Here is a 27,796-nt window from a genome sequence, read left to right as displayed (position 1 = left end):
TAGTCACTGAAAACAAGACAGATACAGGAGAAATTAATGAGACAATCTCTGTTCATACTTGGTGCAAGCAGATGTTCCAAACAGGGGCGTAACGAGGCAAACTGTAGCCCTGGGCAAAACCTGAGTTGGATGCCCCTTCCCCTCCCCCATGGGCGGCCACCCCACCTCGACCAAAAACATTTTTTTTTGCACCAGGTCATTTCAAATGTAAACGATTTTTAAAATGATTTTTAAAGTTGATTTTCTCCATTTATTTCCCTTCTCTCACACACTGTAATGGAAGGGTAGCACTGTGTAGCCTGAAGTGGCTGTTAATCTAGTGAATTTCATTCATATAGCACATGCTGTGGGGTGAGTGGGGGAGTAAGAAAACCCGAAGAAGTGTCAACGTGAAAGGAGAAAAAAGTCGTATTTACAGAGCATTTTAAAACCGCAGGGATTTTCAGATCTGACAGTACGGCTAGTGTTAAAGAGAGGAAAATGTGTGCATAACTGGGAATCAAACCCAAAGGGAATGTAGGCTCAAAGCGACGGAGACCGCATCTAACACTTTATTAACAGGAACACACATATATATGCGTGTGTGTGCGTGTGCGCAAACTGAGGAGCTGGAATCTCCCAGATCCTAGTTCAACACTCTAAGGACTATACCATTTTGGGGCAGTGGTCAGGGTTTTTTCCCCACAAATGAGGCTTTGATTGGTTTCTGACGGGTGCAACACACAACAAGAGGCAACACTACCCAGTTTGGCTTTACCTTGGAACATCACTTTAAATTTATCTCTGAAATTGTCAATACAGTGACTATCAAGGAATTCCTTTACTTTCTGCCTTAAAAGGGATCTCATTTGGCGTCATTTAGGATCCAAGGAAGTCTAGGGGGCGTTGCAATTCCACCCCCCCCCCCTCTCTTGCTCAGAGCTGTTTATGTCCTTGCCCCGACATTCAGTGAGAGATGGCTTTTAAAATCACAGCCTGGAATATCTTTTTCTCCTCCACCTGCTTTTTTATTTGGAAGAGCATCTTTTGTGTCACTGTAGGCCATTACCAAATTATGTAGGGTGGTGAGAACCACAAAGGATTGCGAAGAGCTCCAAGCCGACCTTGATAAATTAGGTGAGTGGGCTAAGAAATGGCAAATGCAGTACAATGTAGCAAAATGTAAAGTGATGCACATAGGGGCAAAAAATCCAAACTTCACATACACGCTACAGGGGTCAGTGCTATCAGTCACAGACCAGGAAAGGGATTTGGGCGTCTTAGTGGATAGTTCCATGGGAATGTCAACTCAATGCATGGCAGCTGTGAAAAAGGCAAAGTCTGGGGATAATTAGGAAAGGAATTGAGAATAAAACTGCAAAGATTGTCATGCCCTTATATAAAGCAGTGGTGCAACCGCACTTGGAGTACTGTGTTCAGTTCTGGTCGCCACATCTCAAAAAGGATATTGAAGGGATAGAAAAAGTGCAGAGAAGGGCAACGAGGATGATTGAGGGACTGGAGCACCTTCCCTATGAGGAGAGGCTGCAGCGTTTGGGACTCTTTAGTTTGGAGAGGAGACGTCTGAGGGGGGATATGATTGAAATCTATAAAATTATGCATGGGGTAGAAAATGTTGACAGAGAGAAATTTTTCTCTCTTTCTCACAATACTAGAACCAGGGGGCATACAAGATGCCAAATCGGGGAGGCCATCGGCTGGAAGCAGCCATAGCGCGTACATCTTCGGTTGCCACTCCCCCAGTGCTCTCAACGGACGCATGGGGGGCCAGCAGAAAAGCCTCAGGTATGCATTTTCCCAGTCCTACCGATTATAGTTGCAGGGGGGAAAACATGCTGCATGGGGTGGCAATATTAGCCACCCTTTTGCCCTTCCCTGGAATGGGCTCGGGTTGTTCAAAAGGCAGGTTTACTCGTTCGATCTGCTGGATCCCGTACCGTGTCTGGAGCCTTGCTGGGTACCCCCCAAAAAGACCCCCCTGCTGCCTATGGCTCTTGCAAACTAGTCGCTATCTCTGCCCTGCGTGCACTGACGGCCTCATAGCGTAACAAACCTGCGCTCTGCCGTTTTGGGAGAGGGAAGGAAGCGCCTGCTTCCCTCGTGCAGCGTTAATCCGGAGCGGATTTCTGCCCCCGCGCCCTTGGGGGCGCCCATTGCCTACCCCTCTCTCGGGCTGGGACCCCAGAGCCGACTGACTGGCAGAGGGAGCGCCAGGCTCGCCTCGGCCGCACAGCCACGCAAAGCAAAGGCTCCCCTAGCCCCGACGCCCGCCCGTTGCTGGCCTCTGCCCGGTCTCGTTCTGTCGCTCCCTCGCCCGTTACTGGTCGCTGGGGGCTGCCGGCCCGCGATGGCTGTCCTAGGCTGGGGGGTGGCGCTGTTTGCCCTCTGCCTGCCCTCTGCGCTCGGTGAGTGAACGCCGGGGCCCCTCAAACTGGGCACGATGGCACCCCCGGAGGGTGGGAATGCCCCGGACAGGCTGGGGCCGGCTACGGGGTGGGAAGGGTTGAGGGAGCGCTCTTCATCCTGTGAGTTTTCAACAGGAAGGGAAGCTGAAGCCTGCCCAGGAAGCGCATCTTGGTGCGGGACCAAGTTCCTCTTGGTTGTGTGTTTTTGACGGATGAAAGGAAAAGCCCTCTGCACATGCTCGGAGATGCTGTCCAATGAAACTCGGCGGTAGCTCCAAGAATGCGCCACCGTGGTCTGGCAGCCACAGTGATGCTGGAAGTGTTTGAAACAATGTAAAATAAACTATGTAAAATCTCGGAGGAAGTGATCCAACAGAAGCTCCTTCCGACGAGCTCCCTTTTCCTCTGCCCAGACCTGTAATGAAAGACATGGGGTATGGCATAGCCACACATGGAAGCAGGTGAAATCCCCTCCCCCCAAAAAACTCCCCTTGTTGCCTTTTAGTCTAATTGTGACAATTTTAAATTAAAGGCAGCTACCAGGAATCCCTGAACTGGATTGGGGCCACTACACTGAGCGAGGTCATATTTAACTCTTTTCCTCTTCAGAAGGTACAGTTTACATCAGGGTCCCAATGTGGTGCCCATGGGGGCCATGATGCCCAACTGCACCTTTGCCCCCTTTCTGGATTCCCTGCAAGAACAAGAACCTCTACATCTGATGATCCCACTAAAAGGAGAGTTATTAAAAACATTTTGTTCTATATAAGATGATTCCGCTGAAAGGAAAGATATTTTTTTAAAAAATTGTTCCTTTTTTTTAGCTAGAACTTGTATGTGAATTTAAAGTTGTTTCCTTTTTTGTGACAGAAAAAAAAAGAATCCTAGTCATCATTTTAAGTAATTGGTATACTACACTGGCATAGCTGGGTAATTGCATACAACACCTGAAGGGAGAGGCGACATTAAATATATAACATCTGTTTCAGGATAATTTCATTTGCCCTGAGCATGAAATTGTGGGCAGATTTCCTAGTACACCGAGATTAACATTTGGTGGAGTGAAATTAAATTACTTTGGTGTTTCTAGCTGATGACACCCATCCTTAATTGCTGCAAACAGATTTCACATATGTATCACCCAAATCCCACATGTATTGCAAAGCCTACAAAGTCATTGTGTATTAGTCTTTCATCAATAATTATATCACCGTAGACTGCCTGCCCCATGAAGATGATGAAAGCAGCAAACCAGACCACCTGTAGACCAGGGAGAGATCTCTATCCACTTGGGAGACTCCCCAGGTGTGCAGAAAAATAGCACTTCCCAAATGAAAAAACTCTATAAATTGTTATTGAAAAATGCTCCAAAAGGAAAGGGATGCTGAGAGCAACGGAGTTTTAGTTAAACATGAAAAAAGGAAGGAGAAATTTGTCTTTTTCAAACACTGGAGAGAACAAGTTTTGAGCAGTGGTATTTCAAAACTGTTGCCTTCTCTCAAGGCTTCCAGCTTGTGAATTCAGAAGACTGACACACACACGCATTCAAAACTGCCTTTCTCTTTTTCACACATGCATTCCAATAGCAAAAGAGAGAGAGGCTGAAAGTTGTGCCTTCCTTCAAAGAATCACGAGAACTGTTATGATGCTGAAAATTCTCTTTATAGAATTAAAGTGAGGAAAGGGGAGTAGTTTGTTAAACCTGTCCAAGCTCGCAATGTAAGCATAGCCCGCAGCTTACCTGAGGCTCAGTATATCCTTATACATAATTGCCTAAGGGATGAATGTCTGATGTCAAACCCCCAGCCAATGGGTGTGCAGGACTCACAACATTCCATCTCACTCCCCACCCACCTTCCCCCAACCCAGGAGCTTCCCCAACCCCGAACAATATGGACTGTTTCCTGGAGGGGAGTGGGAGGAGGTCCCCCCCCCCGAGCCCATTTTATTTTAATTTAAAATGGGCTTTAGTGCTGTTAATAAACAATCATAGTTGTCTTTCTCCTGTCTAGGTTTTCAGCGGACACTTATGCAGGTGATTATTCCACAGAGGATTCCATTACATGCCACTGGAAATCAGGTATGGTACCTTGTTTAGATGAAGAATTGCTGAGATCTAAACAGCACTGTCTGTCTGGACTTGTGGCATTTTCACACAAGATACACCAAGTGTGTCTGGCAAGAAATGACTCTTTTCTCCTTTCTGGGCCTGCATTTAGAACATTTGCACAAGCACGCATATACTAAAGGAGATTCTCAAAGATTGCTGTAAGATTTTCTTATAACTTTCCTACAAGCTCGCCTACTAGAATGTTGTCTTTTGGGGGGGGAGGGAGAGTCATTGATCCCAGAAGTTTGGCAACCTCTGATGCCTTGAGTTCCACACTCCCCAAGCTGATCTTACAAGATCAAAACTGATTTGACAAGCTTTTGTGATCAGCTAGGACTTCTGTAGACCACTGGTTGTTTTTGCATTGATTTTCACCAGACACTTGCCTTACTAGACCAGACTCACTAATTTAAAATACTTTTAGACTGCATTTCTCCTTTTAAAAAAATGACTCAAAGCTGCTTACAAAAAGGAAGTTAAAACAGCAGTTTGAATTGCAAACCATGATAACTCAGGACTGTTCTTCGACAGGCTGGCTTCGACAGAGGCCAGGGCTTTTACAGCCTTGGCCCCGGCCTGGTGGAATGTTCTCCCTGGTGACATCCGGGTCCTGCGGAGCTTGTTGCAATTCTGCAGGGCCTGTAAAACAGAACTGTTCCACCAGGCCTCCTCTGTCGAGCCAGCCGGACCTTCCTTTTTCTTTTAAATCACCTCCGGTCCTCCTTCGGATGTGGCATGTGCACTCTGGTTTCGTTTGTATGGGTTCCCATTCTGGATTGTTTTTACGCCCTCTTTGTAATTGTTTTTATATTTATGTATTTATGCTTTTAAAATGTTTATTGTATTTTTGAATTGTTTTTATTGTAAGCCACCTTGTGTCATTGAGATATGGCGGGGTATAAATGCAATAAATAAATAAATAAATAACAAAAATACGCTACAATCAGAACAACAACAACAACAACAAAATGTACAGCCCAATCCAGAGCTGATGGACGGAAGGGGATGGCATTGCTTCCTCACCTGCTCCAAAGGGCTTTCCCACACTGTGGGAAGGCCAAAAACGTAGAAGAAAAAACATTCACCTCAACCCCCCCCCCTCCAAAGGGGTGAATAAAGATACGCCATGAAAATCACCCAGGGTCACCCAGCAAGCTTTCACAACAGAACAAGGATTCAAATTTGGTTGTCTCGGGTCCTAATCTAACACTCTTAACTATTGCTGGATTTACCACCTGGCTGAGCTGTTTGTGCAGTCTGGATTCCCAATAAAATATCGGAGTAAAACAACTGCAGTTTTTACAACCTTTTTGGCTGTTGTAGGACAGGATGACCTTTGTTATCAATATAGATGGGAAGTCGTACACGGTTCATCTGAAGCAACAGTAAGTAGAACCAAGGTCTACTGGAGTTTGTTGAATTAATCTTGGAGAGTTCCAACAAAGCTGCTTGGAGAAGGAATTCTAACGAAGGAAGAAAACCAAACTTACTTCCAGGTGCATATTGTTATCATGTTCCCTTCTTTCCCAAGTGGCAAGAAATTTCAAGGGCAGCCCTACCGGATGTGGTTACCTTTGGACAGGAGACCATTAGAGCCTTACAGTGTACAGTAGCCCCCACTTTTCAGTTGTTGGGATTTAAATACCGGCTGACATGTGCTGCAGTCCTGATCTGCCTCCTTCACTGATTGAGAGGAATCCCGACCTCTCCCAGCCATGTCCTCCTGATCAGATTTTTCCCCGTGTTCACTGACTTCAGTGCTTCAGCTGCTGGGGCAATTGTGGCTGCAGTAGTGAGAGCATCTGCCTACCATTTGGTGTCAGGGAAAGTCCAAATTATTTAGTCTTTAGACACAGACACTCACATTCAAATATCTTCTCCTCTTCCGGCTGAAATATCCATAGCCAAGCAGGCTATGCAATCTGCCCCCCACCCCAATAGGTATTCCAGGCCTCCTCTCTGATTTTAGAGCTTTCACACTTACAAGAACAGGGTATCTCTTTTACTTACATGGAGGTAATTTGGGGTACCCTGCTTAATTCAGGTTCAGGCTTGTAAGATTTTAAGAAGACCTGCAGAGAAATTATCTGAGCGGAGAAGTCTGGTCTAGCAATTGGAAGTGGGTGGCAGGGTAAAGGCAAGCTATTCAGGACCAAGGAGAGCTCCTAGGGAATGCTGATATTGCTCCTGCAATAGTAGGAAACTGAACACAGAGTGAAGGTGCAGCCATATTTGTTCTTCATGGGCCTGTCTAATACAGGGGCCTGCAACCTGCAACCAATTGGCCATGGTGGCAGGGGCTGATGGGAATTGTAGTCCATGAACATCTGGAGAGCCACAGGTTGCAGACCCCTGGTCTAATACATGTCTACAATAGAACTATTTCTTTTTAAAAAACAATAGAAGAGGATTGTTGACTTGTGCAATATGCGCACACATTATCTCCCAGGTAAACCTCAAAGTTTCCAAAAGCGGGCCAACTACAAATCTTTCTGAGCAGCCTGTGCAGGGAAACTGAAAAAGACAATTTGTCCATCCTGCTTGATTCACCTTTTCTGCTCCTCTCCGCCTTTCTCCATCCATGCATTAGCAGTTCTGCCCACTCCTAGACAGGCATTTCCAGAGGATTGATGGGTCTCCTTTTTTCCAATTTTCACACTGATGTTCTTTTCTTCCAGTTCAACACCAATATTGGAAGTGCAAAAGGGAAAGTATTTTTTGGGATTTAAAAGTAGACAGTCTAGCCCCTGCTTTAGACAAGAATGGGGCGCGCATGCATACATTCATACACACACACACACACACACACAAAGACATACACAAATGGCATGTAAGCTGCCCTGAGCCCCTTGGGAAAGCATGGCCTGAAAACCAGACAGACAGACAGACAGACAGACAGACAGACAGACAGGCAGGCAGGCAGGCAGGCAGGCAGGCAGGCAGGCAGGCAGGCAGGCAGGCAGGCAGGGAGGGAGGGAGGGAGGAAGGAAGGGAGGCAGGCAGGCAGGAAGGAAGGAAGGAAGGAAGGAAGGCAGGCAGGCAGGAAGGCAGGAAGGAAGGAAGGCAGGAAGGAAGGCAGGAAGGAAGGAAGGAAGGAAGGAAGGAAGGAAGGAAGGAAGGAAGGAAGGAAGGAAGGAAGGAAGGAAGGAAGGAAGGAAGGAAGGAAGGAAGGAAGGAAGGAAGGAAGGAAGGAAGGAAGGAAGGAAGGAAGGAAGGAAGGAAGGAAGGAAGGAAGGAAGGAAGGAAGGAAGGAAGGAAGGAAGAATGTAGTGTGTCGTTTGCTTATGAACTCTTTCAAATTGTGGGGCTGGCCTACTGAATGTCTGAGACCTGCCTATGAGGCACCAGCTAGCAGAAATGTAGAAGATGAAAGCCCTGGCGTAGAACCAGGACACCCTAGTATTGTGATGCTTCAGATAGTACATTTCAGAAATTGGAGCCTTCCAGTCTTGGGTGCAGAATCAGTCATCAGTTCTGATCCTTGAGGTGGTCTGAGTAGTGCTAGCCTTTATTCTGCACTTTTGGCTGACTGGGAAAAGCAGGTTCCCTAAGAAGACTTTGGTTGATCTGTTTGTCTGCAGCCCCCCTGTGTTGCAAAGTTAGTGGTCCAAAGGGGATGAACAGGTGCTTGGATATGACTGTAGGTGCTGTTGTGACTTTCAAAACAAAGTCACGCTCTCTTTATGCCTCATCTCACTGCCTGCTTATGTTTGTAGATCACTATTAACCAACAATTTCAGAATTTATACCTATGATAGTAGAGGGATTCTGCAGTCTGCTGTCCCGTCCATCAAGGTAAGATTTTTAAGACATGGGAGGCAAGATTTTTCCCCCCCATTCAGTTGCTGCTTGATTACTTTGTTGCTGCAAAACACGTTTTTTTTTCCAACTTGATTGATTCATTGTAGGGATTTACAACCCAACTTTTGACTAGTAAAATGGCGCTCAGGGGGACCTAAAATATAAAAGTGAAGAACAGCAAATACAATAAACTTGCAGTACATAAGTAGGCACTAGCAAAGCTAAAACAATAATGCAAAACTATTTTTTAAAAGAACAAAAGTAGCAACGTGACAGCAGGAAAACAGTCTTTAAAACTAATTATGAGAGCAGCAATCAAAATTGGTGATCAACAATAAAACGGGTTAGATTCAAGACAGTGACTTATCTTCTGTGTCTGGGGAGGACATGGATACAGGACAAATGGAAGCCTTCCTGTGTTAAGGAAGCCAAAGTAGAGCAAAACATCTGTGAAGCAGTCTCCAATGTCATTTGCAGCACAGTCCTATCTCTTTTGGAAACAAGCTGAGGTTTTGCCACTAGACTAGCATTTTGCTGGCATGAGCAGAATTGTATCCTCTTAGATAGTCGCTATAATTAGGGGCTACAAAGCCGGACGAAATCCAAAGCAGGGCCATTATCATTCTTTTGCATTTGCCTGCTGTCATTTTGTACGTTCTTGTGCTAAGCTGCTATAGAAAGGTGGTAGTTCTATTTGTAATGCAGCACATTAATTTGAGATAACCTGTCCTGTCTTTTGCCTTCTGGCCTCTAGTTTAAATGCGGGGTTGGGTTTCCCCAATGCAATCGGTGCAGCTGTTAGATGTATACTGCCATAATTCCTCTTCCCCATCCTCAGATGCCCTCTGCTAAAATGCAGATTATTCTGATATTCTTCTTCTTTTTTAAAGCGGGATTGCTACTACCATGGATATGTTGCTGATTACATTGATTCACTTGTGATGCTCAGCACCTGCTCTGGGCTCAGGTGAGGCCTTATTTTTGTTAGACAAAGTCCTTTGCATCACAGTCCAGATGGAGGTTGGGGGGATCTAATTACTTTGGTCCAGGGGAAAATCATCACCCCACTGAAACTGGTGGGCCTACTTCCATGGCTTGGCTTGGCTGAATAAGCTGCAAGCAGTACAAAGCAGATCAAGAACTTGTTTGTGGGGCCAAATCTGTTTCTTCTTTGAACCCCTTTCAAAACCACCTTGTCCTTGAAGCCCGTGCCTTAACTCCCCCCCATTTTCAACTGGAATAATTCCTACATATTTCTAGCTACAAACCGGTTCTTGTTTTGGTGGTCTGCTGTTATTTAGGCTGGACCATGTCAGGCGGGAGACGAGGGCTCTTATTACTGAATGCTCCTCCATGCAAAATAATCTTTACCATACCTAGAAGTAGTGCATTAAGGAAAAGCTGAGGGTAGGGCATTCTTTCCTTTCTGGGTAGAGGGAAATTGTCTTGAATGGAAGAAAGCTCAAGTCATGTAAAATAGGCAGCCTGAAGCTGGGAGGTTGAGTGGTTGAGCACATGCTTGGAATGCCGAATATCCCAAGTTCAATCCCTGGCATCTCCAGATAAAAGGATTAGGTAGTAGGTGTTGTGAATGACCTCTGCCTGAGCCCCTGGAGGGCAGCTGACAGTCAGAATAGTCAGTACTGATCTTGATAGACCAGTGGCATGACTCAGTGCAAGGCAGCTTCATGTGTTTGTTGTGGGTTTTCCGGGCTGTGTGGCCATGGTCTGGTAGATCTTGTTCCTAACGTTTCACCTGCATCTGTGGCTGGCATCAGCCCAGAAACCCCACAACAACCAGTTGAATCCGGCCGTGAAAGCCTTCAACAGCTATATGTGCGTTCAAATGGTCCAGTTTAGTAACCTCAGTGAGAAGTAGGCCTGCATGTTGTAACATTCATCCCTCATTAGCCTTGACTCCTTCCCTCCTTGAGTTGTCTGCTGATCCTGCATCAGATAACTCCAACGCAATCCCCCCACCCCACCCCCGGCTTTCTCTGGGCCAGCTGCTTGCACCTCAGAGACCTTGCACCCTTTCCTGTTCTCTTTGTCTCTTAACTCAGACTTAAGGCAAACACTTTCTCTGCCACTGCTGGACAGTGTCACCTTCCAAAGGCTAGAAAGAGATTGCAGCCATGGTCACTAATCAATGTTCTTTTATCAAGTCCTTGGTTGCTCATCAGAGGCATTTACTGTGATCCAAATCCATATGCTTCAGATAGTATTGATACAGTCTTCAGTGTGGGTGCTTTGCAGAAAAAGCATTCTGCAAATGTAGTAAATACAAGGGAAACTGTTAATGGCTGATGTAGTCTTTTTTGGCCCCAACGGGATGTTAACTGAAGGAATGGCTACCTCCAACCCACCTCTCTTCTTGCAGTGGCTACTGCTAGCATTTAGCTGCATATGTGTGATTTGATGTCTTTGCAATCAGCACTCCCAACACATGCAGCAAATCAGTGAAGGGTGTGCATGCTGGAGAAAAAAACCTGAACATCATGGCCTTGCATGATATGTTTGCTTCAGTTGACTGTGGAATTGATGGCAGCCCAGAGGCGTAGCTCCAAGGGGGCGGTGTGTGTGTGTGTGTGTGTCGCATCGGGTGCGTGCCCCTGTGGGGGTGTGGTGAGGGCATTCTGGGGGAGTGGTGGGGGCATTCCGGGGTGGGACGGGGGCGTTCCGGGGTGGGACTGGGGCATTCTGGGGTGGGACGGGGGCGGAGGACGCACCAGTGCACCGGGCACTTCCCCCCCTTGCTACGCCTCTGTGGCAGCCATATGTTCCAGGCATCGGGCTTGCCTCTGAAATGATGGGATAGGAATGACGAGGCACAGCTCTGCTGGAATGGGGAAGCTGGACTGCTGACCGCCAAAGTCCTGGATTGTGCAATCCCTTTTTCTTTTGCTTTCCCTTCTGCCCAGAGGGCTGTTGCAGTTCCCAAACATCACCTATGGAATTGAGCCCATGAAGTCTGCGCACGGGTTTCAGCATCTCGTTTATCAAACACATTACGGTAACGCGAGCCTTCCGATTACTACAGAGAATTATCACATTAAGTGGAGCACAGCACTGATTCAAAAGATCGACATAAAAGTACCGGTACGTGCTTTTTTAAAAAAATTGTGTGTGTGTGTGTGTAGATATAGAGATAGAGATAGATAGATAGATAGATATATATAACAATAACCAGGTAGTCTTGTGGCTTCCTATTTGCCCATGTGGTAGAAAAACTTTCACAAAGGGGAGCTTCTTTGTCACCGGAGAGTACTGGAGACTTTCAGTGCCTTTTCCATTTTTTTGTCTGTTTGGACATGCAGAGGAAGCAGGCCATTTCTGATGTGGATGACAGAGGTCAATTCTGCCCTTTCCCCAAGCTATGGCAGCTGTATACTCTTAGACTATTATCTGTATCTGGTAGTGATGGGTAAAGATACCTTGTGTCCACTAGTTCAAGCTATTTCCCTGTTAACTTACCTCTTGATAGTCAGCAGTTTTTCCCTCTGGTTGCGAAATTCTGCACTTTCCCAAAATTCAAGGGCAATTATGACTTTGTTTTCTGTAGTACTATTAGTGAGCTTGCGTGCTAAAGAGTGTGGTCATAAAGTCTTCAACTTGGTTTCTGCTTTCCATTTAAAACAGGCTAACTTCAGTACCCAAAGATACCTGGAAATGCATGTGATTGTGGCCAAGGCGCTGGTAGGTCGATTGCAATGACTGTCTTATGACTTCACCCAAAGGCCACTACAGATCTCTTAGCAAAACAGACTTAACCAGAGGTTGCTGTGTGTGGCCCCTTGAAGCCTCTTAGGGACTGGCATCTGCAAACATACGCCACTAATTGCCACCTTTACCAGTGCACAGTCTCTTCTTGGGGCCTTTCTAATATTTAGAAGTGTGCAGAGAAGCATTTCTATGGTTAAACTACATGAAACACTGGGAGATCGACGATTCTATCTGTGCAACGTTTTTAAAATGCTAACAGAAGGGGTGAGTTGGTTTTGTTTGTTTGTTGGCAAAGTGTCATGGAGAAATGAATTCTAAGCTACCTCTTGAATCTAAAGTTGTTTGGAGGAGTGTGAAACCCCACCGACCTCACAAGGCTCCTGCTGTGAGGAGAGGAAGGGAAAGGAGTTTATAAGCTGCTTTGAGACTCCTTACGGTTGAGAAAAGTGAGGGATAAATCCAAACTCTTCTTCTTCTACTGTTTGTAAACCTCTGTTGGTTTACTTCAAGCGTTGCATTTTTAGATATTCAGTGAGGATTTACAAAAATTAAAAATGTATGTGAAGCAGACCTGATTTTTTTTTAAAAAAACACTGCTAGCTAACAAGGGAGTGTCTTTTTTGTTTTTTAGTATGAGTATCTGGGTTCAAAAGAAGAAACTGTGACGGAGAAAATCATCCAGCTTGTCAACTTCCTCAATGCTGTAAGTTATCACACCTTTACGTGAGATATTTAGTTGCAATATACTTTTCTGCTCAGGCAGAACTCAAGACAGCATGTATAGGGTCCATCCAGGCTGGGGCATGTCTGCTGAAAACTGCACCCAGGGCAAGCACAGCTCACCCAGTCCCCAAACTCCCAAACTCCATGCGGAGTTCAGGGACAGGGCGTTCCTGCTTGAGACTGGGCTCAGCTGGGTTGAGCTTTACACTGCAGGCTTTGAAGTGAGTGCTGGGTCTGATCGGCTCCAGCTTTATAATGCTGGGTTCCCTCCAAGCTCTGCCGATCTTTGGGGATGGAGCTTGGGGGTAGAGCCAGCAGTATAAAGCTAGAGCTGGTCAGGCCCAGTGCTCAGTTTGATGCTGAGCTTAGCCTGGCTGGGTCGAGCTTTAACTGCAGGGTTGAAGCCTGCAGTTTAAAAAGTGACCCAGCCAAGCCCAGCATCGAACAGGTGTGTACCGTCTCCAAACTCCATGAGGAGTTTGGGGGTGGGGTGAGCCCAGCTGAACACTGGTCTGGGTTCAGCATTCATCTGCATGCCTGTCCCACCCCTGAGTGCCACATGGAGTTTGGGGTAGGGCACAGTTCCTTCCAGAAGCTGCAGGTATGGCACCCCTTGAGGAGCTGTCCTTGGGCATGTGCATCCAGGCTTGATCCAGATTCTGTTGGCTCCAGTAAAGTTTGGGGCATCATGTATCTTCCACCCATACTGTGAAGCCCAAAGAGGCAGAGCTATGGCCCTACAGAAATTGTTTCAGTGGACCAGCTTTGAATACTATACTGGTAGGTCAGGCGATCCATTAGCAAAGGAAATCCCTGTCACACCTATAGAATTTCATTAGTATGGCATGTATTAATGCTCTCATGTGAACATATGAGGCTACTGAGTCAGTCTGTTGGTTTGTTGGTCCATGTAGTCCAGTAGAGACTATAGCAGTAGATCTCCTTCCTCGCCTTTGACACCTCTATTGCATGAAGTTCAGTTTCACATGGTTCATTTTGTGCTGATTCCTTGGCTGGAGAAGCCAAGGATCGAAGCTGGTGCACAACTTGTGCTCTTCCATTGAACTTGGGCACATCATCACTTCTATTTTCAGATGTTTTTCAAACTCAACATGAAAATCATACTGTCCTCTTTGGACTTCTGGATAGAACAGGACAGAATCCATACAACCAGGAGCATGAATGAATTGCTGCAAAGATTTACAGAGTGGAAACATTCCCGTCTCAACCTGCGACCCCATGACATAGCATTCTTGTTTATGTAAGAAAAGCATCTCTTTCCTTATTATTAATTAATGGAATCTCTAGGGTTGTCACTGTTAAGGAAACTTTGTCATTATTATAATCTCTGAGCAGGTGTGGGAGGAGGTCAGACTAGAAGTGCCCCAAAACTTAGAGGAATAAAGAAACATTCTAGTCTCTATAGCTGACAGTTTAAAGGCTTTCATCTCCCTGCCTTCCTCTCTCTCTCTCTCTCTCTCTCTCTCTCTTTCTTTCTTTCTTTCTTTCTTTCTTTCTTTCTTTCTTTCTTTCTTTCTTTCTTTCTTTCTTTCTTTCTTTCTTTCTTTCTTTCTTTCTTTCTTTCTTTCTTTCTTTCTTTCTTTCTTTCTTTCTTTCCCTAAGATCAGGTACAGCTGAAAGCCAAGCTAGACATTACTTTTAACAGTAAAAAGTGGCCATGCTGTCCACTGGTTAATAGTACAGTCCAGAGCGCAGCCACGAGCCTGCCCTAAGGAGCTGGGGGAGTGATAAGGAAGAGAAGAGAAATAACAAAAGTTCAATGTGAGCCAATGCTCTTGGTCTTAGGCATCATTTCAGTTGGGGTGAAAAAGACCAAGAGGTTATGCCATGTGTTTCATGGAAGACAGGCATGTGGTGTAGTGGTCTGAGCATCTGACTAGGACCCAGGAGACTCAGGTTTGAATCCCCTTTCAGACTTGAAGCTTTTTGGTTGCTCTTCAACCATTCATTCAGCCTGACCTACCTCACACAATTATTGTGGCAACAAAATGGAAGGGGTGGGGGGGAGGGGGAGGCCTGCATACCGCCCTAAGCTCCTTGAAGGGAAACACAATAGCTTAGAGGTAGATTTTAGATAAAAGAAAATAAGGTAGTGCCACATAGGTATTCCTGATGTGCTCCTCCACTGAGGATCATCAAGAGGGAATGAGCAGTCTTTGGAGCAGGAAGCAGGAGTGTGTCTTCCCACAAAACATGTGCACAGTATAGAACAAGGGGATGCTACATCATTGCTAGGGTTGATTTCTTTGTGTGATTCTGCTAGCAGGCACTGTCTGTGTCACCATGCTTTTATGTCCCCCCAGCTACAAGGAACAGTCTTATTCTGTGGGAGCCACCTTTGCAAGGTTGCTGTGTGTCAGACCCACCTCGGCAGCAGTTGCTGTGGTACGTATGTGGCTGCTAAGCACCCCCATGCTCATTTCCAGTGCTTTAAAAAAATCGCTTCTTGCTTGCAATGTAATTTTGCCACTCTGAATGAGGCAGTTTGATTGCTTGAGCAAACAGAGGAATCTGTGACATCTGTAAATTTGCCTGTCCAAAGAGATAATACTCCTACTTCTCCCATTAAATTTTTTTCGGTGCAATCTGAATCCCCGTTGATTCTAATACTTTGCTTATGCGTTGCGTTGATGCCCTGTTTTTTTTCTCCCTGAGAGCTTCACACAACTTACAACACAAAGTTAAATGTAATAGAAGTATGCAATAAGAACAAAGTGCAGAAGCCTGTTGGTTTCAGTCAGTGATCTCCTCCATGATAGGTCTGTCTTCTCGTTCTTTTTCAGTATAAAGAGGGATACACACTGGAGAACTTTTCCGTGATTGTCGCCCAGCTGCTGGGGATCAGCCTAGGAATGTTCTTTGACCAGTCAAAAATCTGTCACTGTCCCGGATCTGCTTGCTTAATGACTACTACAGCCGTGTAAGAAAGTAAAATGACTGAAAACGTATCCCTCCCTTCATCCCAGACTCCAACGTAAGATACAACCAGAGATGCAGAGGAGAGGGACCACCTGCTTTGCATGCATAAGGTTCCTGCTTCAATCTCTTTCTGTTTAGAGGCACTGGAGAGCTGCTGTCAATCACAGCAGACCATGTTGTACTAGATGGACCCCTGGTCTGATTCTGTAGTCTGTTGCTGGAGTCATAGGTGACAAATCTGCAAGACCCCCCCCCCCCCAGTCTTTAATTCTAATGGTTGGTCTTATATATTTCTCTGCAATATTTCTGTCCTCTTCTCTCAATGCGAAAAGGTTGGCTGAAGCAGCAGCAACGGTTGTAATCAAAACGCATACTACATAAATATAAGAAGGGGACATAAGCAGGAAAAGTGGTCAAGGGGCAGAAGAGCAACAGGCATCCTAAAAAAAACAAGGCTGTAAACCAGCATCTCAATTGGTTATGGTGGGTTTTCCGGGCACCTCAATGTCAACATTATGTGGTTAGGTGGAAATCCCCCACTCAGAAAAAAAAATAAAAAATTAAGCAAAGGCCAGGGAGAAAAGAAAAGGCTTTATTGTTTGCTGAAAACTTGCAGTGGGAGTTAGCTGTGTGGAAGAATTCCATTGGGCCGCCACAGAGAAGATCCTGCCTTTTGGCCATCTTCTGCAAACCAGTGGTGGTTCACAGTGGGGGTCTGGGCTGCTGTTCCTGAGTCTGGTGCTGCAGTTCACAACTGCTGCTCTCTGTGGTCCTTCTGCTCTGGGCTCTTTCAGTACAGCCATCCATACTGCAACTGCCTCTGTTTTGGTCTCTCCCCAGTTGTTTTTACTGACTTCTGTTTTGTGAATCCGCATGACAGGCAGGCCAGTGGTGTGAAGGCCTTCAGCAGCTGCAGCGTAAAAGACTTCCAGAGTTTCCTGGCACATGGACAGGGGCGGTGCCTCCTGAACAAACCTCGGCTGAATCTCCAGTACAAAGCCCCTTCCTGTGGCAATGGAATCACTGAGGACGGTGAGCAGTGTGACTGCGGCACTGATCAGGTTTGTTTTGTGGGAAAATAACTGGGAGCACAATTGGTGGAGATCCCCCCCCAACAACCTTAGCCCAGGTTGCACAGTTTCATGTTCCTCATTCAGTATTTTTTAATTGTCTCTCTGCTCCTCCCCCCCCCCCCCATATTAGCGATGTATAAAACATGGGTGCTGTCTGGCAGACTGCAGGTTGAAACCCGGGAAAACGTGTGCCCAGGGAGCATGTTGTTGGGAAAAGAGTTGCCAGGTAGGTGGGCCTCATTGTGGGTTTCTCTGCAGCGTCTCTCAGGAATTTCTGACTCAGTGCCAGAGCCCAGATTCTGCACACAAAAGGTCCCGAGTTAGAGGGTGTTGGGGAGCAAGTTCCACTCTTGATCACAGGCTCTGCTCTGGATTCAAGAATATATTAGGCCAACGAGTCTCGTATGTAACGTGAGCCTCAGGCAGAGATCCTTTAGCTGTGATTGCACGGGGCGATGAATGCAAGATCATCCCTGCTAGATTCGGCTTAATGGTCTATCGAGTGCAGCATTCCTCTCTCTCACAGTAAACGACCGCTTGGCTTTGGGAAGCCTGCAAACAGGACCTAGAAGCAACAGCCCTCCCCCTGCCATTGCTCCCTGGCAGCCTGTATTGAGAGGTACATTGCCTCTGAACTGGGATGTTTCATTCAATCGTCCTAAGTATTTTCTGCTTTAAGGAACGATCCTCTAACAATTTCTCTCTCGTCCTTTTCGAACCACCCAAGGTGGTTGCCCTTCCCTCACCTTGTAAAGGTAGTCCCCTGAGCAAGCACTGAGTCATTACAGATCTGCAGGGTGATGGTGCAGCACAGCGTTTACTAGGCAGATTGTGTTTACGGGGTGGTTTGCCATTGTCCTCCCAGTTATCTACACTTTACCCCCAGTGAGCTGGGTACTCATTTTACCAGCCTCGGAAGGATGGAAGGCTGAGTCAGCCTCAAGCAGGCTACCTGAGCCCGACTTCATGTCAGGAGCACAGTTTTGACTGCAGTACCGCAGCTGTCCACTCTGCGCCATGGGGCTCCTGGGAGGGGCGCAGGCATTGACGGCACAAAGTTGTCACATTCCCTTCTTTTCAGCCTCATGTCTACAAGGAGGAACAAGTTGGTGGCACCACAGGCCCCTCATAATTCATAGCTGGCGCCTTTGGCATGCCCCTGTATGTCTGCAGGGGCATCTTAAGGTCAGACTTCCCCTTCCTCCTCCCATCTGCCAGATGAAGGAAAAGGGCACCTTGTGCAGAGCTGCAGCTGATGCTGACTGTGATCTGAAAGAGTACTGCAACGGCACTTCTACAGAATGCTCGGAGGATTTTTATGTCCAGAACGGGCAAATGTGCGAGGACTCCACTGGGGTTTGCATGACAGGAGTGTGCCAAAGTCCTGATCGCTGGTGCCGAAAAGTGTTTGGCAAAGGTAACCGAAAGCTCCCCCCATCCCTCACCCACAAACCCATGCAGTTTCCTCATTAACCTTGGTTTGCCTCCGTCCTCTCCCTTGGCCCTTTATACATTTACTCTGCTTTTCTCCTTCGTAAGGATCTCAAGGAGTCTTAAGGTTTACAGACAGCACATCCCAAACGATTGTATGAATAATAACCACAAAGCTGTACTAATTATGTTTAAAACAGCAAAGTTTGCCAGGGTCAGCAGTAGTTAGTTGGCAGCATTTTGGATCAATTGAAGTTTCTGGAGAAATCTTCAAGGGCTGCCCTGAGCAGAGTGCATTACAGTAGTCTAATCTGGATGTCACCACAGCATAAGTGACAGTAGGAGCACCCCTTTACTCCAGTAGCAGGTGCAGAGGGCAGATCGGCCTAACTGGTAAAAGGCCCCTCCTACTCACAGCTGCCATCTAACATTCCAGAAGCAACTTAGGAAGGCCTCCAAATTGAACAAGTGACCTTTCTGGGAGATTGCAACCCACCTAGAACACACATTTCCCCTGCTAACTGGTCCTAAGTCTCTCCTGCAACTATCAGCCCAGCCTTGTCTGTTTTGAGTTTTGATTTATCCATCCTCATCTATTCCATTTTCAGAATGGAGCTCTGAAGGACTCCATAGAATAAATCCCATATAGAAGAGCAGTCGATCCTGCCCCCGCTCCGAAACTACTTTCTGAGGTCGATATTGCTTCAGGGGGAAGGGAAGCAGGGCACTTCCAAGGATGACGCTCGCAGGCAACTTCTTACGTTGTGTTGCAGCTTCCTATTAAATTCTACCTGGTGTTCGTTTGCAGGTTCAAAAAGCGCCTCGTCACAGTGCTATGAAGAAATTAACAGCCAGACTGACCGGATGGGACACTGCGGCTCCTCCGCGAAGGGATATCAGAACTGTCAGTGGCAGTATGTTTTCGATGCAAATGAAATAATTTGATGAAATGTTTGTTCCCTATGACATCGTTTGTGAAGGGGTCAGGAGAAGTGGTCAGGGGAAGGATACCAATGTCTGATGCTTTTAAAAAAACCAAACTCAACTTCCGTTGATAGGTTACATGTATATGTAGATGAACAGGATGTTGATAAAATCCTTGGCCGATGGTCAATGGAAGGTGGGAGTGTTGACCAGGGGAAAGAACAATACTTTCGACAAATATTGGGCTAGTCACAGTTCTCTTAGAACTCTCTTAACCCCCACCTACCTTACAAGTTGTCTGTTGTGGGGAGGGGAAGGGGGGAAGTTTGCAAATTGCTTTGAGACTCCTTACAGTTGCGAAAAGCAGGGCACAACTCCAAATTGCTCTTTTTCTACTACTATAATGGGACAGTTTCACAGACTTGGCCCCATCCTCAGCAATTAAAACGTGTCACCTGGTGAGCAGGACAGCACGCACACTTCTGGTTTAAAGTATTGTGCACGATGACCAGAACTGGTCATAACATTATCCCTGTTTATACTTTTGGGCAGTTCCTTGTTTCATGCATGGCTGTTCATCCCTGCATGTGCACCTTTTCTTACTCATCTTTGTTTCTTTTGCGGGGGGGCAGGTATAGGGGTTTTTTTTGTGTGTGTGTGCGTGCACTCGTTTATGGTAAGGTTTTTGCAACAATCCACAGCTTGGAGACTGCATTCACCAGCACCTTTCTCTAAGGTTTTTGTAACCTCCTGCTTTCTACACAGCATATCACCAGGGGGTGCTGTGTGGCAGGTAGACTCTCTCTCTCTCTCTCTCTCTCTCTCTCTCTCTCTCTCTCTCTCTCTTTCTCTCTCTCTCTCTCACACACACACACACACACACACGCACACGCACACGCACACGCACACGCACACGCACACGCACACATCTTGCAACCTGACTTGTTTTCATAGTGTGTCTGTTTAATGACCAACAAGCAGCCCCAGTAGAGGCAGCAGCATGAGCTATCTGAAATGGATAAGTTCAGATAGTTTACTTTGTACCCGCTTTGGTGGTGCTGACAGGAATTAAAATTAAAGACATTCCACTGTCTCACCATCCCTTCTGAGAGGCTTTTGGGAGTTATGTTGGCAGAGTCTCGCAGGCACACAAGTAGACATTCTATCCCTCCAAGCCTGGACCAGATCAGGAATGCAGAAACGCACACCCAGCCTGCTGAGACAAGCATGGCACTTACAGAGCACCTACCATCCTCAATTTCTTAGAAGAAACAAGCTTCAGAGCAGCAGGTAGAACGTGAGAGTTTGGCGTGCAGCTGCAGGTCTGAGTGACGTGATGGGACTAAGATGAAGGGTCCAGATCCAAACCCTGAATGTTGCTTGTTACTATTTCATGTTCAGGGTGCTCTTGTCCAGCAGGCTCCAGTGTGCTCCTCCTTCAATGCCCTAAGCTGTAGCCTGATATAGACCACCTGCCCTCTTCCCTTAAGTATCTGTGCTCTTCTCAGGAAACCCTTCTACCCAACCTATTCTATTTACGTTTATTACCTGCCCTATACCACAATCTCAGGGCAGGTTACAATAAAACCTGAGCCCCTGCCCCCTTCTTCATTCATGTGGAAATAAGCCCAGGTCAAGAAGTTCCTTCAGAAAAATATTGGCCACCTAATCATCTGTTGTGCTGCTTTTCCGACTGCGAGGCCTGGGAACATGTGATGTCACCTGTGTAATTTTCTTCTCTTTCTCCCCCCTCCCCTGTGTTGTGTTCCACTTGAGTGCAGGGATCTTAGGTGTGGCAAGTTGGTTTGTGAATATCCACACAACAAGCCATTCATGATAGAAAATGCAGCAGTGATCTATGCAAGAGTACACAATCGCTGGTGTATCACGTTAGACTACCAGAAGGGGAGAACTATGAGGGATCCCTTCTTGGTTCGCAATGGAGCTGGCTGTGGGCAAGACAAGGTAACACTTTAAATTTGAGATACGGGTGGAATCCAGTAGGTTCATTTGCCCTCCTGGAAATCGTGCTGTCCCTCGTGGAGGCAGTGATCCCCAAACCTCTTTCTGTCCATTTCTATCCGGTTATGTGCTGCTGAAGGGGGTCAGTGAGCAGCAGCTAGATTCACAAATTCTTGCATGTTCTTTAGCGTTCTTTATTCACTCTCTTCATTGTCGTTACTCCTCTTTGGACTTGGATTCCCATTCTTTATTCAGTGGAACTGACAGTGAAAATGCACTTCCACCTGTAGTTTTGTTTCTTTATCAGACCGAGGGAGTGAAAATGTCAAAGATGCCTTGCCCGGTGACTGTCGCCTGATGCCAGTATTTGTGGCCTGCTCCTGGTCTTTATAATTTCTTACGAAGTATACCCCCATCTTGGCTTGCCAACTGAAATTTTGGTTTACAGAATTTTAGAAGCAGTTTTAAAGCAAGCAAGCAAACAAACAAGCAAACAAACAAATTGAGCTGAAGCTGAAATGAAATGAAGCTTAAAATGCAAATCCAACGTAATCCAATCGTAGCGAACAGAATTTAAACGAAGCGAGCTGCAGCAAGCCAAGCAAGCAAACAAGCAAACAAACAAACACCAATTACAACAAAATCCTTTCAAAAGGCTTTAAATAAATGAAGGAGGGAGAGGACTGGTTAGGCCGACTGCAAACTGCCCCCTCCTTATGGCACCAGTCAGGGCTTGGGGATAGTCAGAGGTGACAAAAGTCTTCACCCTGCCCTCAGAGGCTCCTCCTGTTGCCACGGCTTCTGTCCTCTGAGAGGCCACAATCGGCCCAGAGCCGATTGCCTCCTGCTCCAAGTTGCTTGCTGAGCTCTGTCCAGCAGTGTTCTCTAGCAGTTGCTGCAGGGGAAGGCTTCTTTATTTCTAAGCCACGGTGGCAGTAGCCTTGACAGCTCCTTTGCCTTCTGCAGTGCTGAGGAATGGCTGGCTGAGTGGGAGGGTTAACAGAACTAAGAAAAATCCTCACAGCAGCCCCACACTGGTCCCACCACAGCCTCAGTTTTTAGCCTGAAACAGTTCTCAGTCGCCTTTTCTTTGTAGGTTTGCATGAACCAGAAGTGCGTGGATTATGCTAGAATCAGACCTTCTTGTGATGCGACAACAAAATGCAACAACAAAGGCGTGAGTAAAAGCAGAATCGCAATGCACACAACTGAAGAGTTGGTTTTGTGCTTTTTCTTTCTTTCAAAAAACAGCCACTGTTTTAGTCAAACTTTAAAACAGTACTGCAAGAAAATGCTTGAAGGAGCAGTGGAGGAATGGCCATTGTGGGAAGCTGGGTCAAAGAAAAAGCAAGGAAAACGGCTGCATCATGTGCCTAAACAAAATGTAGCAAGAAATGGGGGCTCCATTGCTATGTGGAAGCAACCCTGCATAGGTGGATTTGTTCCTGGTGGTGACTGATGTATTCTTGCCTATCAGGCAGATGTGGAAGCCCTGTTGGGGCAAAAGCGTGCTTGGGGTTTTTTTCCTTACACAAATGCTGCTGCCAGAAAGGGAGGCAGGCAGGAAGAGAACTTGTTACTGTAAGGAAAGTAAGTTCGGGTTCTTTTTCATCTCCTTTCCATGAAACTCAGGTGTGCAACAACAAAGGGCACTGTCACTGCCATAAGGGCTGGGCCCCACCTGATTGCAAGACAAGAGAATCTGGAGGCTTGGGAGGAAGTGTCGACAGCACGTTCCGAGGTGGTTAGTGACGTTGCCATGTTTTGCACTGTCTGTTGCTGTTTCCTCTCTGAGGAAAAAAAGCAATGGAAATGGGAGTTATCCGGGGATGCGTTGCAAGAGAAACTGGATAGGCTGAAACAGTGGCGGAGCGAGGGGGAACTGCGCCTGGGGCGCCCCTGCGCCCCGCGCCCCTGTCACAGCACTGTCCACCCCTGCCCCGGAACACCCCCAGAATGCCCCCTCCACAGCCTGGCCACGCCCCTTTGCTGCTCCGCCTGGGGTGTTGCGCCCCACCATGCCCTGTTGGTGCTATGCCACTGGGTTGAAAGAGGGAAGGGAAGCATGTTCCTTAAAAGCTGGGTACAAGCAGAGTGAGTGAATGTCTGCTTCATACTCCTTTCATGGGCCAAAAGAACACTGGCAATTTTAAATGTTTATAGATGGTTTTATTGCTGTGTATATTTATATGTTGCTACTGAGTACTATTAGCTGCCTGAGCCTGGCCTTGGCTCTGGAAGGGGTGGGATAGTAAGGCACATACAATAAAATAAATAAATAAATAAACAAGTGACTAGTGACTGCACCATATTGCAGAGCACGGTACTATTACGTCTTTTGATTTGCTAGCACCACGATCCGGCAAGCATCGTGCTAGTGTCTCAACAAGGAACTGGCTGCTGGTGAGCTTTTTCCTGTTTCTGCCTCTCGTTGTTGGCTCCCTCATCTTGATTGTGAAAGTGAGAGACTACATCTTGTGGCGCAGCGAAGAAGAGGACAAAGACGACGAGGAGGAGGAACAGGAACAGGAGGAAAATGAGGATGAACGGTAACCAAATTAGCTTCGCCATCCAGCTAGTGCAGCAGTCCCTCACTTTTTGATACCTGGTTTAGAATTCCCCTTTCTGGATTATAGTTGGAGAAACATTTTGCTCTGAAACTCTGAAAGATGTATTTTCTTTATTGGTTCTTGGAAAAAAATGGTGGACATTGTGCAACTGTGAGACTGTTTCCACATGAGAATTTTTCCACAAGGTTCCCCTGCTGTTTTTCAAAACTTCCCCATTGTTTCATTTCTTATCCCTTTTGAACTGGGCGAAAGGAAAACCTCCTTTGATCCAGATCAAAGAAAGAATGGCAAGCCGGCTGGGCTTGCCATTTCCCCACAGTGGCAAGAGAACTCCCACCAGCATTCCGCTTCCCCTGTCAGCACTCAGTGGGTCAGTGGGGGAAGAGGGGGAATGGGAGGGGTGAAATGGCCTCCAGAGATGATGGGACATTGCTTCCAGGTATGTAACTAGTCTGGAAGTGACATCACTGTGTCACCAACAGCTCTAGAATTCACCAGAAACTCTGTGGCTCTCCAAATGAGGCAGGAGGACATCTTGGCCGGGTGATTCCCATCCTTCTTTCGGGAGGCAGGAAACAGAATCTTGAACCTCCTGTCTCCTTGGTGTTGACCAGCCCTCTTCAGCCTTTTTCCTGCCTCAGGTGGGAGTAGCAGTGTTCAGAGCAGGCTCTTCACTTGAGTAGGGACTCAATCTTTAAACCAGGGGTAGGGAACCTGCAGCTCTCCAGATGTTCAGGAACTACAATTCCCATCAGCCTCTGTCAGCATGGCCAATTGGCCATGCTGGTAGGGGCTGATGGGAATTGTAGTTCCTGAACATCTGAGAGCCAATTCAAAGTGCAGGTTCCCTGACCCCTGCTTCTTAAAACGTATCCTTTTAGTTCCTTCTTTTTTTTTTAGGAGTATCTCTGATCTCTGGAGATCTTCGTTTTGTCTCCCTCTTTTGCTGGGATCCTTAGATCTTCAATCCTGTTAACTACTCGCCTCCTTTTCTGCCATCTGTCTTAACCACTTCATAGAGGAAAATAGCCTCCTCTCTGTTGTCACCCAGGATCACTGCCTCAGCCTCCAGTATGCATTGTGCTGAGGGTTGCCCTCCACCAGTGGTGCACTGTGCTTATAGAGGGAGCTGTTCTGCAGGGTCCCTGTGGGATTTGGGGGAGTCCTTCCCAGGCCGCATCAGTCAACAGACTCAGGCTCATTCTCCGCTGAACCACTTCAGGCTGCAAGTAAAGAGCTGTTGTGCGTCCGAGTGCTCTCCTTTCCAGGAAAGGAGAAAAATGCTGCCCCATACATAGAACCATGGGAAGCATGGAGGGTCCCACCTGGTGGAGGGAGGAACCATACAAGCCCCCACCCACAGTCTGAGGTGGTATAGTCCAGCAAAGGCTTGCTGTCATCATGCCATTCTGTTTAAAAGGGCAAACTGAGTGTTGCGAGGCTAGAGAAGCCGATGCTCGTGTGGTTTTTAAAAAAATGTTCTCTAAAATTTCTATTTGAAACACATTTTGTTTTTCCTTTAAATCTAGGCCTCAAGAAGCAAGCCCAACAGGGGTCACGAGGTAGGTTTTTATTTATGCCATCTCACCTTTCCTTCAGGGAGTACAGGGCAGTGTGTATGACCTTCCCTTATTATCATAACAACAGTTCTGCAGTCTAGGGGGTAGCTTAAAGATGGGAATTTGAACCCAGGTCTTCCCAGGCCTCATCCAAAACACTAGATTCTACATTACACTGGTTCTTGCTTTAACCTAGAATTATATTTTACCTATTTATAGAATGAAACCCATAGGATCATTCGACAGCTGTGTTTCCTTGGTACTTTGCTGGATTTTCACTATCAGCAGTTTCAGAGTATGTGAAAGGAAAAATGTAATGGTCCAGAAAGGAGCTCAGTTTGTTTCTGTGCATCTCACAGACTGATCCCACTAACTGGAACATAAGAAGAGCTCTGCTGAATCAGAACAGGCAGTAGTCCACCTAGACCAGCATTTTGTCCCATGTAGCGGCCAGTAGTTGTCTTGGAGGGCCAACAAGCAGGGCACAAAGGCCAAAGGTTTCCCCAGATGTCACTCACCATGGCTAATAGCCATTGATAGCAGGGGTAGTCTTAGACTCTTTCCACATGGGCCAAAAAGCCTGGGATAACCACGGGAAAAAAACCCATGTTGGTTGGGAACTTCGCATGGTTCCTGTCCCTAACACGGATCTAAGCCACCCCTCATCAGCGCTGTTGTGCAATTCTTTCATTTTAACATGCCTGACAGACGCGGCTGAGCAAAGGGCTGCGGCTATGAGCCACGTTAAAACACGAGAATCGCCAAGCATGGGAAATGGGCCATTTCATTCATTCATTCATTCATTCATTCATTCATTCATTCATTCATTCATTCATTCATTCATTCATTCATTCATTCATTCATTCATTCATTCATTTATTGGACTTGTACCCCACTCTCCCCCATAGGGCTCAGAGTGGCTAACAACCAACAAAACAGAATAACAGAATCAAATATGAACAATAAATAAATATGAACAGCAACAAGTACACCAAAACCAAAACCCCAGTTTATCAAACCTCACTAAACAGCATATCAACAATATTAACATTTCTTAATGGAATAGCAAAACATATTAGCACTTAGCATAAAATATAACTGCATCATGCACATAATAATAGAATAATAGCTTGACCTCATCAGCAATTGTATAACAACAAGCAAGACATAACACCACAATACTATTTCATGGCCTGGGTAGAGAAACAAAAAGAAAAGGAAACACAGGACAGCCAGCCATGCATACTCTGTGTATACTCTGTTTATGTGTGTGTATATTGGAAGGAAATACTAGTATACAGTGGCTTTAGAGTTTGCATAAATGCCTGTTCACTGCACGTTCTTGTTGATTTTCTGCTTTGTTTTTATTGCATCTCAGTATATAGCCAACACAGACGGGGCTGCTCCATTGCTGTTCAGATGCGAAGACATCTTTTCTTCCCTTCAAGAAGTGAGCAACAACAAAGTGTTTTATCTGGAACATCCTTCTGTGCCACCGTGTAATTTGTCAAGCAAACACTGCTGTCTGCCACTTGAGTTTCTACAATAAACCTACAGTGATTTAAAAAACAACAACTCTGAAACGTTCAACTAAAGTGAATGGGGCGTGTGTGTGTGTGGGGGGGAGAGAAGAAGATGGATGATGGAAGTGGCCAGACCACAGAACTAATTAGCCCATGGGTGGTGATTTCCCTGGTGGAAGTGGTTCTAAAGTATCCTGGGTTACCAAGAGAGATGGTGGGGGCATTCTTCCAGAAACACCAGCTGCCTTGGAAAAGTGCACAGTTTGGACATGAAGTCATAAACAGGATGGGATAAGCTAAGGAGGAACAGCTGGGCAAGAATGATGAAGCTACAGAAGTTCAGCTGGGAGGGATGTTGTAACAGGGATGTAAGGTGCCAGTCGCCTCTCCCAGTGGCCAGGCTCAAGAGAGGTAGCAGCTGTCCATCTCTCTCAGGAACCTGGTACTGAGCCTCAACAGAAGATGTTGAGACACGGTGTTGAGGCCTTCATGTTAGCATGAGCGGAGCCTACATGCAACAGAGCACCCACATTTCTTGCTCACTTGCCGGTTCCACACACTGAGCCACTATTATTCACGCATACCCCTGGTTTTGCTTTTTCAGAGGATTCTCTCCAGCTGACACATCTCCATGCCTGGCTTGGCAGGCCTGTGCCACGGTGGGTTCTGGGTTCTCCAAGCAGCTATGCTCATGATAGGTTCCAGAAAAGGTCCTGGCCTTGGGAGTTGTGCTCCCATGAAAACTATGAGTGTGGAATGCATGTACTCGCTGGCCACACAGCAACAATTTGTCCCATTAGGTCCTGAATATTTGTCCCAATAGCAGTGCTGGGGGAGGGGAGGGGCAGATACATTAATTCAGCAAAATCCCTTATTTGTATTCTGGTTGGAGTTCTTCCAGTCATGCTGTTTCCTAACTGGAGGTCCAGCCAGCTGTTTTTAAATCTTTCGTGGCCAGGCCCACCTCTGACTTCATCTACTTAGGGTCTTATCAGCAACCTTCACTATGTTTACTCAGCTTCACCAGTCATTGGGCGGCATGAGTGCTACAC

At 46.5% G+C, this 27,796-nt stretch overlaps 1 protein-coding gene across 1 annotated transcript; it reads left to right on the top strand.

The window, feature by feature from the left end:
* The first annotated feature begins 1,673 nt into the window (after window positions 1-1,673).
* On the top strand, window positions 1,674-19,151 carry LOC125425354 (disintegrin and metalloproteinase domain-containing protein 2-like). The gene is given in 14 exon segments (XM_048482966.1): window positions 1,674-1,785; window positions 4,418-4,485; window positions 5,839-5,900; window positions 8,232-8,310; window positions 9,207-9,283; window positions 11,238-11,415; window positions 11,956-12,012; window positions 12,671-12,742; window positions 13,857-14,023; window positions 15,567-15,594; window positions 15,597-15,703; window positions 16,583-16,763; window positions 17,994-18,192; window positions 19,015-19,151. Coding segments are annotated over 14 exon segments (1,524 nt in total).
* The last annotated feature ends 8,645 nt before the right edge of the window (window positions 19,152-27,796 follow it).

Source organism: Sphaerodactylus townsendi, unplaced genomic scaffold (genome assembly GCF_021028975.2).
Source record: "Sphaerodactylus townsendi isolate TG3544 unplaced genomic scaffold, MPM_Stown_v2.3 scaffold_32, whole genome shotgun sequence".
Lineage (NCBI taxonomy): Eukaryota > Metazoa > Chordata > Lepidosauria > Squamata > Sphaerodactylidae > Sphaerodactylus > Sphaerodactylus townsendi.
Note: the sequence above shows the minus strand (reverse complement) of the source record. Positions and strands in the feature narration are given on the sequence as shown.